Source organism: Chenopodium quinoa, unplaced genomic scaffold (assembly GCF_001683475.1).
Source record: "Chenopodium quinoa cultivar QQ74 unplaced genomic scaffold, ASM168347v1, whole genome shotgun sequence".
In the NCBI taxonomy this organism is placed as follows: domain Eukaryota; kingdom Viridiplantae; phylum Streptophyta; class Magnoliopsida; order Caryophyllales; family Amaranthaceae; genus Chenopodium; species Chenopodium quinoa.
In genome coordinates, this window is record NW_018742206.1 from 331,386 (window position 1) to 344,310 (window position 12,925).

Here is a 12,925-nt window from a genome sequence, read left to right on the forward strand (position 1 = left end):
TATAACTTTCGAGTAGTTCTAAACAATTTTTTTTAAAAAGGGTAGTTGTTCACAAATAACCGTATCTTTAGAATACTTCTAGACAAAATTCCCTAGCAGTTACTGTTGAGCAATTAGGTTTTGATGATTATAAACTAATGATGATTATCTATCTAACGTGTATGTTAAGTTGTGCATAGAAAGAGAAAGTTACGCTTGGAACAGGATACAAGGAACCTGAGTAATGACAGGTATATATGTAAGGAACTTGAGCAATATAGGATAAGCAATAGAGGAACAAGAACAACGATAAGTGTTATGGTTGATAAGCATGATGATGGCTAAGGAACCATGAAGGTAACTATGTAAACATGTGTTTGCATATGTTAGATTCATAAGGTAAGTATCCTATACATATATAGGTCATGTATGTGTAAGAGTATTTTAATTTAGTTTGGTTTTCTTTACTGTTTTCATAAATGAAAAAACTAACCTTCTGAGTTAATTTGTTATCCTCAGAAGTTTGCTCAGTTTTTCATCATTAAAAAGGGGCAACTTATTGACCCTTATGAGGTTTTGATGATGATGTTAAGAATTGAGCAAACTTCCATTTAATAAGGATTTTCTAGTGTTGTGATGTTTGCAGGTTCAGTAAGCGTTGAGGGCTGAAGTAGGAACTGAAACAGAGGAACTTTAGAGGATCCATGAGGATACAAGTAAAGTTAGAAGAAGAGTTCCAGAAATGGAACTTCCAGAAGTTTCTTAACAGGAACTTCGAAACGGGTTGTAACGACCTGGTTCCGGTGTAATGATGGGGCAAACCCTAAGATCAAGAATATATCAAGACTACAGGATTCCAGAACAAGAGTTTCAGAGAAGCAACATGAAGACAGAGAAATAGAAGTATATTGCTCTAGGATTCATGTAAGTATGTTGGACATAAAATTCGGTCTGGAACAAGTCTATATAGAACCAAGGTGGACTCCAAACAATCAATGAAATTAGAGTAACTGACTTGTCAGGAACTCGAAGACTGTCAGAGTTTAGGAACCTAATAGGAACTTAAGTATGCACGTCGTTAAAGGTCGGTTTTAATGATATATATATTTACCTTATACGTGCATATCTTTTAGGGATTTGGTTTTACTGAATAAAGATATTTATCTTCTAATTAATCCCTTTTGGAAAAAGATAAGATTGTTTAAAAAGTATTTTAAACAAAAAGATAAGTTTTGAATAAAGTCTGATTTTATGCTAAGTTTATCTTATTATTATTGACAGTTTTTATTCTTAACAAAAAGATATATTTTCGGAAAACTGATTTTTAGAATATATCTTTTAAACTTATCTTTTCAGAAAATCTATCTTTTTCAAGATGAAATGAATATTTCGAGTGTACTATAAATATGCTCATATGTATTCATTCAAAGTTGAGGCTGACGAAGTGTAGTGGTCGTGCTTAATGGTTTTATCCTTCACCACAAAGCTAAGTCAGTCCTCCTGGTCAAAGTTCCTATCAGGTTTTTGGTTACAGTACGTCTAGTGAGTTCCAGACAGATCTTGAGTGTTCAACATATTAGTTTTATCTCTTTATTCATAGATATGTATTTAGGGATATTCGATGAGATCTTGTAATGGGAAAAAGGGTTTTGAGTGTTTTGTATTTTGGGGTGAGATTGTGAATTCTCTTAAATTCACGCTTATGTATGAGTTTGAAATCTGGTAAAATTCGAGTGGTAGCTGTGAGTGCATAGTGAGTGAAAGGAACCTGAGAAGTGTCTTGGGTCACCTAGGAAGTTTCCTGGGTAAAGGGAGAAAAAGGGTCCTGAGAAGTGTCTTTGGTCTGGTAGGAAGTGTCCTATCATAGAGTCAAGTGTCCGTGGTGGAACTTGCAAAGCAAAGGTCTGTGTAATAGGTTGTACTAGGAGAGTTGCCTATTATAGTGGAATTTGTTTATAAGTCCCAATAGGGCCGAGGTTTTACTTCCAGTTAGGCACTGGATGGTTTCCTCGTAAAACTTGCTGTGTGCTTTAAGTTCCTTTACGTTTTGTTTTTAATTTCCACATAAGTTCCGCGATTGGAACCTACTACCATTCACCCCCCTCTTGTAGTAGCTCATCTAAAATAACAGTTACAACTTACAAGTCCCAAACATCATTTAAATTAAAATGCTGCTTGTGTTGTTAGAGCATCTCCAATGGTTCAATTGTGAGGACTTTCTTGCAATATAAATTAATTTTTTTTTTTCCAAACTACAAGATGTTGTAGGCCTTGTAGCTTACCATTGGAACACTTTGTTATTAATAAGTATTGTAGCTTAAAAATTGATGTGGAAAAGTAAGCTACAATGGCATTATAGCTTGTCATTGGAGAAGCTCTTACATGGCTATTGCACCCTTAAGACCTATTGAAATACAGTGAAGAACAATAAGGCTAAGTCTAATTGAGAGAGAATTTAGAGAGAAGAAGAGGGAAATCTTATTGATCAAGAAAATAATGAGATGTAGAGTAAGTACAGCTATATATAGTACAAGTTGTTATAACAACCTTTTCTTAACTAATTATTACATCAGCTAGGATTCTGTTATAACAGAATTCTTCTAAAAACCTTCTGCATACTCATCATCTGACGTGGCACACTCTGCTGTGTCATCACTAACATCCCCTCGCAAGCTAGGAACTGTATCAACATCAGAATACATTCCTAGCTTGGATTTAAGCTTATTATGCTGGAAGGAACTCAAAGCCTTAGTCATAATGTCAGCATGCTGCTCTGCTGCGGGAGTGTAAGTCAGCACAATTAGACCCTCCAGCACCTTTTCTCTGGTGAAATGACAATCCAACTCTATATGTTTAGTGCGTTCATGAAACACATGGTTCTTCCCAATGTGTATAGCACTTTGATTATCACAGTGTAATGCTACTGGCTTCAAATTCAGAACACACAATTTAGTAAGCAGTCTGATTAACCAAGTTGTCTCTGAAGATGCAGCTGCCATAGCCCTGTACTCAGCTTCACTAGAACTCTTGGAGATAGTAGGCTGTTTCTTTGACTTCCATGAAATTGGTGATATCCCCAAGAGCAGAACATAACCTGTTACTGATCTTCTAGTATTAGGACAAGATGCCCAATTTGAATCTGAATATGCTATCAAGGATAACTGATCAGTAGCATATAGGATAATACCTTGACCCAAAGTATGAGAAACATATCTTAACACATGTTGCAAGGCCTTCACATGATACAATCTTGGCTGTTGCATAAACTGACTTAGGGTCTGAACAGAGAAAGCCAAATCAGGTCTTGTATGAGAAAGGAAATTCAACTTTCCAACAATTTTTCTATAATGCTCAGGATCTGAATGCAATTCACCTTCATATGCCAATAACTTCAAATTTGCAGGCAATGGAGTCTTTGCAATCCTTGAAACATCCAAATTACAGTCTAACAAAAGCTCTTTTGTAAATTTCTTCTGTGTTATCACTATGCCAGCTTGTAAATGACTGACCTCAATCCCCAGAAAATAGTTCAGCACCCCTAGATCTTTGATATTGAAAACAGAATGCAAGTGCTCTTTGAACCTACTGATTTTTTCTTCATTTGAACCAGTGACTATTATATCATCTACATACACCACTGCAATAGTGAGCAAACCATTTGTCCTTTTAATGAATAATGAATAATCATTCTTTGATTGTTCATAACCCATCTTCTGCAATTCTGAGTTCAACTTAGCAAACCACTGTCTTGAAGCTTGCTTTAACCCATAGAGTGACTTTTTTAGTCAACAAACCAAGTTATCTGGATTTGCAACACCTTGGGGTACCCTCATATAAACCTCTTCAATAAGCTCTCCATGCAAGAAAGCATTATTAATGTCCATCTGATACAAATTCCACTTTCTGCTTGCTGCAATTGCAAGTAAACATCTCACAGTGGCCATCTTAACCACTGGTGAAAAAGTCTCAAAGTAATCTACTCCATACCTCTGTGTGAAACCCTGAGCTACCAACCTGGCTTTCAATCTTTCTATACTCCCATCAGCTTTTAACTTCACCTTATACACCCACTTACACCCTATGGGTTTCTTACCCTTAGGTAAAGGCACCGGCTCCCAAGTCTCATTTTGAACCAAGGCATCTAACTCTTTCTTCATAGCTGTAACCCACCCTTCATTCGGAGAAGCCTCTAAATAGCTTGTTGGTTCTGAGATCACAGCTGTTTTATTTATCAAAACTTTAATAGGAGAAGGAAGCACATCAAACTGAACAATATTACACCAATGATTGCTGACTGATTCTGCAGCACATATATAACTGTCCAGGTAGCTAGGTCTTTTCCTTGGCCTGTCTAACTGTCTCAAATCAGCAGACTGAATCACAGGAACAAGACAAATTTCTAGTTGTTGTGATTCAGGTTGATTTGGTTCTGGTTGTGGTTGGGAAATAGATATGGGTATAGTTTGGGGTATATTTGTAGAAATATTTGGTTCAAGGTGGGTATTATCAGTTTCAAGCTGAAATGGTTCAGGGATTGTGTATTCTGTATCTGGATCAAAAGGGGTATGAATAGGTAAGAAAATTGGATATTTTGTATTTTGGTTGTGTGTTTCATAATGATAGGGTAAATGTTTCTCATAGAATGTGATATCCCTGGAAATTATCACTTTCTTGGATCCCAAATCAAAAACTCTATAAGCTTTTTGATCTGGTGGATATCCCAGCAGAACACAAGGTGTAGCCCTTGAATCAAACTTTGTTCTACCCATTTTCAAAGTAGATACATAGCACAGACTCCCAAACACCTTTAGATGACTCAAATCAGGTTTCTTTCCATTCAACAGCTCATATTGTGAAGCAAACTGCACAGAACTCAATGGCATCCTATTAATCACATGAGTTGCTGTTAACAAACACTCTCCCCAAAATTTCTCTAGAACCCTTGACTGGAAATACAAAGCTCTTGCAGTTTCCAGTAAATGTCTGTGTTTTCTCTCCACAACTCCATTTTGTTGTGGAGTGTCAACACAAGACTTTTGATGTTTAATGCCACATCTTCTGTAAACAAGCAGTATATCACCTTCACACAACTCCTTTGCATTATCAGTTCTCACAGACAAAACATTACTATTGTACTGAGTTTTGATAAATGCAAGCAAATTTGTAAAAATATTCACTGCATCACTTTTATTTCTCATAAGAAAGGTCCAAGTATTCCTGGAGTAATCATCTACAATAGTGAGGAAATAACTAAACCCATCATGCGTTTTAGTTTTGTAAGGTCCCCATGTGTCTATATGCAACAAATCAAAACACTTATTTGACTTAATGAAACTATCAGGGAAAGGTTTCCTGGTTTGCCTAGCTTTATGACACACTTGACATAATGTCTCCTTTCCTATTTTTTCATCAAAATCAGATACAATTAAGTGCAACTTGTTAAAAGGCATATGTCCCATTCTAAGATGCCAAAGTTTAGCATCCTCAAGCTTGTTATTAATTCCAGCATCAGCTACTGCTACTTCCTGAGATTGTTCCTGAACTTGAGTTGTTACACTCTTATCATCAACAGCATACATTCCAGACACCAGTTTACCAAGAACCACAAATTGACTCAAAGTTGGCCCCTGAATTAAGCACTTATCATGAGTAAAAAAAAATCTCACAATCCAAATCTCTACATAATCTATGAGTAGAAATTAGATTAAACTTCAGCCCTGGAACATGTAACACATTTTGCAACACTATTCCATTGTCAAACATAACAGTCTTTATGTGCTCAACCAGAACATGCTTACCATCAACTACTGTTATGGTATTAGGAACCTTATCAAACACCTTATAACTGTCAAATAAATCCAGACTAGAACAAATATGATCTGTAGCACCAGAATCAACAATCCATTTTTCATTTGAGCAAGTTAAGAGACAAGTACCTGCAACATGAGCCTGAGACTCTGTAGGTACATCCAACTCCTGAGATTGCAAAGCTTTGAGAATATTATTGAACTGGTCAGAAGAAATATGTGTAACATGCTCTTCTTGCTCATTTGCATCATCATCCATGTGAACCACAACTGCCACTTTCTTCCCTTTATTCTTTGCAAAATTAGGTGGATAACCATGCAACTTGTAACATCTATCAATAGTATGTCCTGGAAATCTGCAATGATCACAGAAAATTCTCTTGCCTGCTACTACCAGTTTGTTGCCATTAGACTGAAAAGTCATTCTAGGCCCCTGAGAATAATTTCTGCAGCAAAAGCCATAGATCTGCTACTTGATTCTTCATCGACCAAACTAGCTCGCCTTTGTTTTTCTTCTTGAACAAGCAATTTATATGCCATAGAAATTGTTGGCAAGGGCTGCATCATCAAGATGTTTGTACGAACAACAGTAAACTTATTATCAAGTTTCATCAGAAATTGCACCAACCTTTCCTCCTGCTGCTGCTTCAAGAAAACCTGAGTACAAGTACATCCAGCACTTGTACAAGAAGGTAGAGGATTCATCTGATTAATTTGATCCCAAATAGCTTTGATTTGAGTAAAAAACTCTGTAATAGGTGTATCTGATCCCTGTTTCAGATCTGTCAAAGACTGCTGCAAAGTATACAACTGAGGTCCAGAAGTCCGAGAAAACCTCTCTTCTAAATCTTTCTAGATTTCCTGAGAAGTAGTCAAGAACAATACACTCCTAGCAATAGAACTGTCAAGAGATCTCAAAATGTATGATATGATTATAGCATCACAACATTTCCAGGCTGCACAATTAGGATCAGATTCAGGAGGTTTAGGCAAGTTTCCATCAACAAACCCTAGCTTATTCTTCGTAGCCAAGGCTATCATCATACTTCTCTTCCATTCACCATAAGCTTCTCCAGAAAATTTCTCAGAAACAATCGGCAATGAAGTATTTTCAGAAGGATTGATATAATAGTATAGGGTGAAGTAGGATCAGATGTTACTGGTATAAACGAGGTTGCTGCCATTTTAATCAAGAAATTTGAACTTGAAATTTGAAATGCAGACTAATTTGAATACTTCAAACAATGATACTATCAAAAATTCGATCAAAGTCTCAAGATTTCAATAAAATCCGAAGAAATTTGAATCCGGAAATGACGAAGAATTGTAGAATAACAGTTGCTGAAGATCTATTTTGATCAACAAACAAGAATCTAACAAAATTTGCGGAAAAATTAAGATAAAAAACTTACTATTATTCACTGTAATATATCATAGAATCGAAGAATCTTCATGTTTCCTGCTCTGATACCATATTGAAATATAGTGAAGAACAATAAGGCTAAGTCTAATTGAGAGAGAATTTAGAGAGAAGAAGAGGGAAATCTTATTGATCAAGAAAATAATGAGATGTAGAGTAAGTACAGCTATATATAGTACAAGTTGTTATAACAACCTTTTCTTAACTGATTATTACATCAGCTAGGATTATGTTATAACAGAATTCTTCTAACAACCTTCTGCATACTCATCATCTGACGTGGCACACTCTGCTGTGTCATCACTAACAAGACCCAAATAAACAAAAATACACTGCATGAATATGAGTTGGGTTATTTACCAAGCCAATTTACATGTATGTTGAATTAAAAGTATAACGAAGATAAGGACCCAAAACATAGAACTCAATTTATATATATAAAAAAAAAAAAACAAAAAAAGTTGCGTAAGGCATCAATTCTTCTACAAGCTGTGAGCCATACATGAGTCCAAAAATTCCCAAGCGGTTGAAGGATAGAATCAAACCTTCTTTTTTTCAGCATTTATACCAAATAAAAGCTAACCTTCGAATATTTAACACAATGCAAGTATATGAACTTTAATTTGCCAGTGCATATACTTTTTTCCCTTCACTTTTTTCCACTATCAAATCAAACCACAAAAAAAGAACCCAAAAAAAAAAAAGTTACAAAAATGGAAGGAGAGTTAAAATTAGAGAATGATAAAGGTAGTACTAGTAGTAGTGTAGAATTAAAACGAAGTTGGAGAAATCGAACCATGTCTTCCTTAAACTCTCCTCCTTTGGCTTTACTTGCTTTATTTGGTGTTGTTGTATTTTACCTTTACTTGTCTACTTACTTCCCTTACAAAGAGTCACTTCATCGCGCTTCCTTTAGTTTGAAGCTTATTCTTCTTGCTCTCCCTGCCTTGCTCATCTTCATGATGCGTACCAACTACAATTCTAGCGACTCCGGGTCTTCCAAGGGCTGGTATTGGGTTCGAATTCCTAAACCCGAGCACGACTCGTTCCACCGTGTTGGAGGTTCCCCTTGGGGTGTTGCTTTGGTCGTGGTTTTGCTCTTGGTCATGATCTCCTATCATTCTTCTGTTGGTTCTCATTGGTTTCGGCCTCTTTGGTATCATCACTACTATTAGGTAGGTATACTAATAATTTCCGATGTTGTATATAGTACGCGACAATAATAATATTGGTGACGTGGTGTTACCATTGTATGTTGTTGGGTGTTGTCGACTTGTCGCGTTGATATTTGAAAATTTTGTTGTAACGTAATAGCTATATAGAAATTTTCAATTGATCCTCTTTGTTTTGTTAATTCTTAGTTATTGTAAAAATCTTGTACGGTTGAGCTTTCATGTTGTAATTTGCAGCAAATTATTTTAGAGATTTTTGTAAGGAAATTATTTTAGAGTACGTTTCCTTAATTGTTTACTCCTTTAATTTGATTCTAGTTAACGAAGTCGTATGATTTTTTCCCTTCTAAGCTAGTCATAGGCTCATAGCATAAACTCCTTAATACTAAAAATAAATATTAGGACATTTTTTATAGAGTATAAAACATTTTCCTCACTCCTTAGCTTCCATGTGGGACTTGGGATGAACTAGCCTTACAAACCTCTCTTTAGACCAAGGACCACATAACTCATGACCTCCCCTCTAGTGAAACTATCTTACACTGCCCCTATCACCATATCAGGAGGACTTTTGACGCAAGGGACCACAATCGCGAGGTCACACATTTGAGTAAACCGTCCTACACATAAAGCAGCGAAAGCGTGGTGGGCCCATAGCCCATAGGTCCCAGGAAAATGTATTATACACCATCAATTTTGTCAGAAATTACCTTATATAACCTAAATTTTGTAAAAAAATTACCTATTAAAAAAAATGTTGTAGGAAATTACTTAATAAAGGTAAAATAATATTGTAAGAAACTACCCATTTAATGGTAAAATGTTGTAAAATACTACCTTTACTAAATTTCCACCACTGAACCACCTTGATACACTCCTGGAACCAACACTTCTATCCCCAAAACCAACACAACTTGCTTAAAATTGCCTCCACTATGCCTAAACCACCCTCCAACCCCAGAACCACCATTTCTAATCCAAACACCAACATCCCGAATCACGAAATTAAACTATCCTCACTAACTCGGAATATCCTCCAACCATCCCGAAAGTAACCTTTCCACTTGTAGGGAATATTTCAAGCATCATATCCTACACTTGAACCCCACTGTGATCATACACTTAAATATGGTGGCGTCCAAAGAGAAGGAAGATAGAGCAAAAGAGTCGCCAATAATTATTTTTAGGAACTTGTAAACCGTTCACAGGGTGAAGGTTACATTCCTTCACGATCCATGAGATTTCTAAGTCCATAGTGGTACTGAACCATGACTAGATATTCGGGGATGAAGGTACAAATCCAACCTAAAGGAGATTAAACCTGTCCTAAATAGGCCTCTACTTTATTCTTCTCATATTCATGTGCGCACTCTGATTAACATACAATCAATATATTAATCTTAAACCTGTTTGATATATTCTGGTTGATTATTAATTCACAAATAAATCTATTATTGGCGATCACTTGAATTAAAATCACATAAGCCTAAAAAAAATTATTAATTATCTTATTAAGCGTGGTTTCAAATACAAATCCCCTTTAAACCCGCAAGAGAGGGCGTGATCAAGCAATAACAATAATGTACATCAAGTTACACAATAATATTGCTTGACAGACACAACAAACATAATCATCATAATATCAATATCCTCATCAAAGCATAATAATATTAGCTAGATCCTAGGCGTGATACTAATTAATGACATGATTAATAACAAATATTAGCATGTCACTAATCAATAAAAATTAAAACTTTAGCCTTAACATGATACTAACATGAAAGAAGAAATAGGAAGCAATCTGAGCATGATACTAGAAAGCAATAAATAACATCCTAACATTATACTAGAAATTAAAATAATATAAGCATACTTTCTACAAAATATAGCAATAAAACAACTTACTTTGTTTCCTTATATCTCTTTCTATCAAAATAATACACACGTTAGTAACTTCAATAAAATATTAAATCAAATAATTAATTTAAATAATTGAAATACAGATTAAGGACCAAACCCTCAGAAGTTATCAACCCTTCACATCTAGGGCGAAGACAACTTCGAGCTTGGCTATGTGTGTCTAAGTCTCGTGATGGACGAATGGTGTTTGAAAAGGCAATTCTTAGAAAGAGGGAAAAAGAAAGAATAAGCTTTTATCTTTTAGAGAGAGAGAATAGAAAGATGATAGTTGATAATTGTTGACGATTGAAAACGGGGAAACACGACCCTATTTACAAAGAAAAAAATCGATCGTAAACGATAGAAAAGAGTCAAAATTCGACTCGTAGTAAAACTAGTTCTGTCGCAACGCAACAACGTCATCGCGACGCGACAGAGCCATCGCGGCGCGATGGACCTTATCATGACACGATGGATGCTGTACGATAAAACTCGTACGGAATCCTTCTTCCAATTGAATTTGGCTAAGTAGAGTCCGTACTTATCTTTTATTAAATCAAATTTAATCCTTAAAACACTTGTTTTATTCCAAATAAAATCCTTTGTCTTTTCAAAATCAAATAAAATATTATTATTAATCCTAATTTCGTTAGAACATTAAATAACCTTATAGATTATTCTAGAAAGTTAAAGTAATTCCTAATGACTTTAGGAATGATTATTAATGGACCCTCCACTTGATTATTAGATCACCCATAAAAACTCATTTAATATCTAATTTAATATTTGGGCCATAACTTCCTCATTATTCATCGGAATTGGGGTTATAATACATCGTCGGAAAGTTCTTTTCGAGCCCCATCCAACTATACTATTATTGGACCTATATCATGGACTAATTTATATTGGATTGGACATTTTTCATAAATAAGGTACGAATTTGTTTTTTGGAAAACAAAAAAAAAAGATTTTTTTATTAAAACGATTGCATCACGAGGCTCTTTCACATTTCACTTCGTTTGATAATCAATGACGTGAAATATATTCATTACTGGGTTTGGTTTTTGGGGAAACACAATCAGGTGTGTACAAAAGCCCCCACTTTGACTGAGTTTGGAGAAACGTAAGTTTCAAAAACAAAAATCAAAGTAGCGATAGGGACGGAGAATGATTCAGAACGTTCTGCAATCCTTAATCATTTTTGTAACGCCGATATCTGCAAACTAGTGTTAGTTAAGCATATAAGATAGTTAAGAAATGTGTATCTTGCACCGTCGAGTACACGTCTCTGGAATATCAAATTTTGTTGCATTTGTGACGACCTTCCTCAAGCTAGGGGATATCGCCGAAAATCGCTCCACTTGTAGTTGTCTTTAATCTTTTTGTTGTGACAATCCTCCACAAGCTAGGGAACACCATGGAAGGTTGCTCCACTTGTAGCGATTTTCTGCAGTTTTTATGACCATCTTCCGCAAGCTAGGGAACATCATCGAAGATAACTCTGCTTGTAGCCATCTCCCTTTTTTATGACAACCTTTCGTCGTCGAAGGTAACTCTGATTGTAGTCATCTTCAGTTGTTGTGACAACCCTCCACATTCTAGGGAACATTGTTGAAGACAATTCTTCTTGTAACGATACTCAATTTTGTTGTAGTGACAATCTTCCTTATCCTAGGGAACATTATCGAATATCTGCTACTACATCACGAGCTATTTTATTTGAATCATAGTGACAACCTTCACAATCATATCAAATGTCGTCGAAGACCGCCTTATCACAAACCGCTCTTCTGAAATCTTGGTGACGACTTCCACAATCATAACGAACATTGTCGAAGACCGCTCATCTCGTGATATCTTCTCAATTCTTGGTGACAACTTCCACAATCTTAGTGAAAGATGTCGAAGATCGCCCATCTTGTGCTATCTTCTCAAATCAAGTGATAACCTCCTCAATCATAGGGAAAGCTATCAAAGGTCACTTCATCTCAAACTGTCTTTTCAAATCTGGGCGTGAGACCCTTTTAATCTTAGAGCCTCCTGTTAAAGACTTCTTCATCTTAAGTCTTTAAATCTTCTTTACTCCTAGAAGTAATTGACCTTTCCATCTTAGGAAAATTTATCTTAAGAACCATATATAAGATTCTTACAGTCTTTAAATTGTTTTGTAGAAATCTTCCATCCTAAGAATTCTTTATGATTATAATCAATCACTATTCAAATATTCTTATTCAATTTTTAAATCTGTTTCATTTTGATCGTCATCAAGCCGATCATTAATCAAGTTGTAATCGAGCTGGCTACTAATCAAAAGTGCTCATTCAATATGTAATCAAAGTATGCCCGTCATCAGGCTGATCAATCAAGACTGTAATCGAGCCGATTACCAATCAAATATCTATCAATTGTTCAAAAAGATCAAATACTCATCAAGAGACTCAAATGGATTAGTCACAGACCAACCAATCCAATTTGTGAGACCATCGGAGGCTGACGCGGGCAAATCAGAGCCATCGCACATTGACCAGTCTATCGCGTAGCTACAGGTCTATCGCATTGCGTCATTGTATATCGCGCTGCGTCAGGTAACATCGTGTTGCGTCAGGGAGCATCGTGCTACGCCAATGTGCATTGTGCTGCGTTGGGGT

At 35.8% G+C, this 12,925-nt stretch overlaps 2 protein-coding genes across 2 annotated transcripts; one reads left to right on the top strand and one right to left on the bottom strand.

The window, feature by feature from the left end:
• Nucleotides 1-2,579: 2,579 nt before the first annotated feature.
• Nucleotides 2,580-3,689, bottom strand: LOC110733189 (uncharacterized mitochondrial protein AtMg00810-like). The gene has a single exon (XM_021913200.1). The coding sequence runs from the start codon at nucleotides 3,687-3,689 to the stop codon at nucleotides 2,580-2,582; it is 1,110 nt and encodes a 369-aa protein (XP_021768892.1).
• Nucleotides 3,690-7,919: 4,230 nt separating this feature from the next.
• On the top strand, nucleotides 7,920-8,381 carry LOC110733204. Its single transcript, XM_021913215.1, has one exon. The coding sequence runs from the start codon at nucleotides 7,920-7,922 to the stop codon at nucleotides 8,379-8,381; it is 462 nt and encodes a 153-aa protein (XP_021768907.1).
• The last annotated feature ends 4,544 nt before the right edge of the window (nucleotides 8,382-12,925 follow it).

Coding starts and splice junctions, on each gene's coding strand:
- LOC110733189 (XM_021913200.1), bottom strand. CDS start 3,689: ATGGGTTATGAACAATCAAAGAATGATTATTCATTATTCATTAAAAGG.
- LOC110733204 (XM_021913215.1), top strand. CDS start 7,920: ATGGAAGGAGAGTTAAAATTAGAGAATGATAAAGGTAGTACTAGTAGT.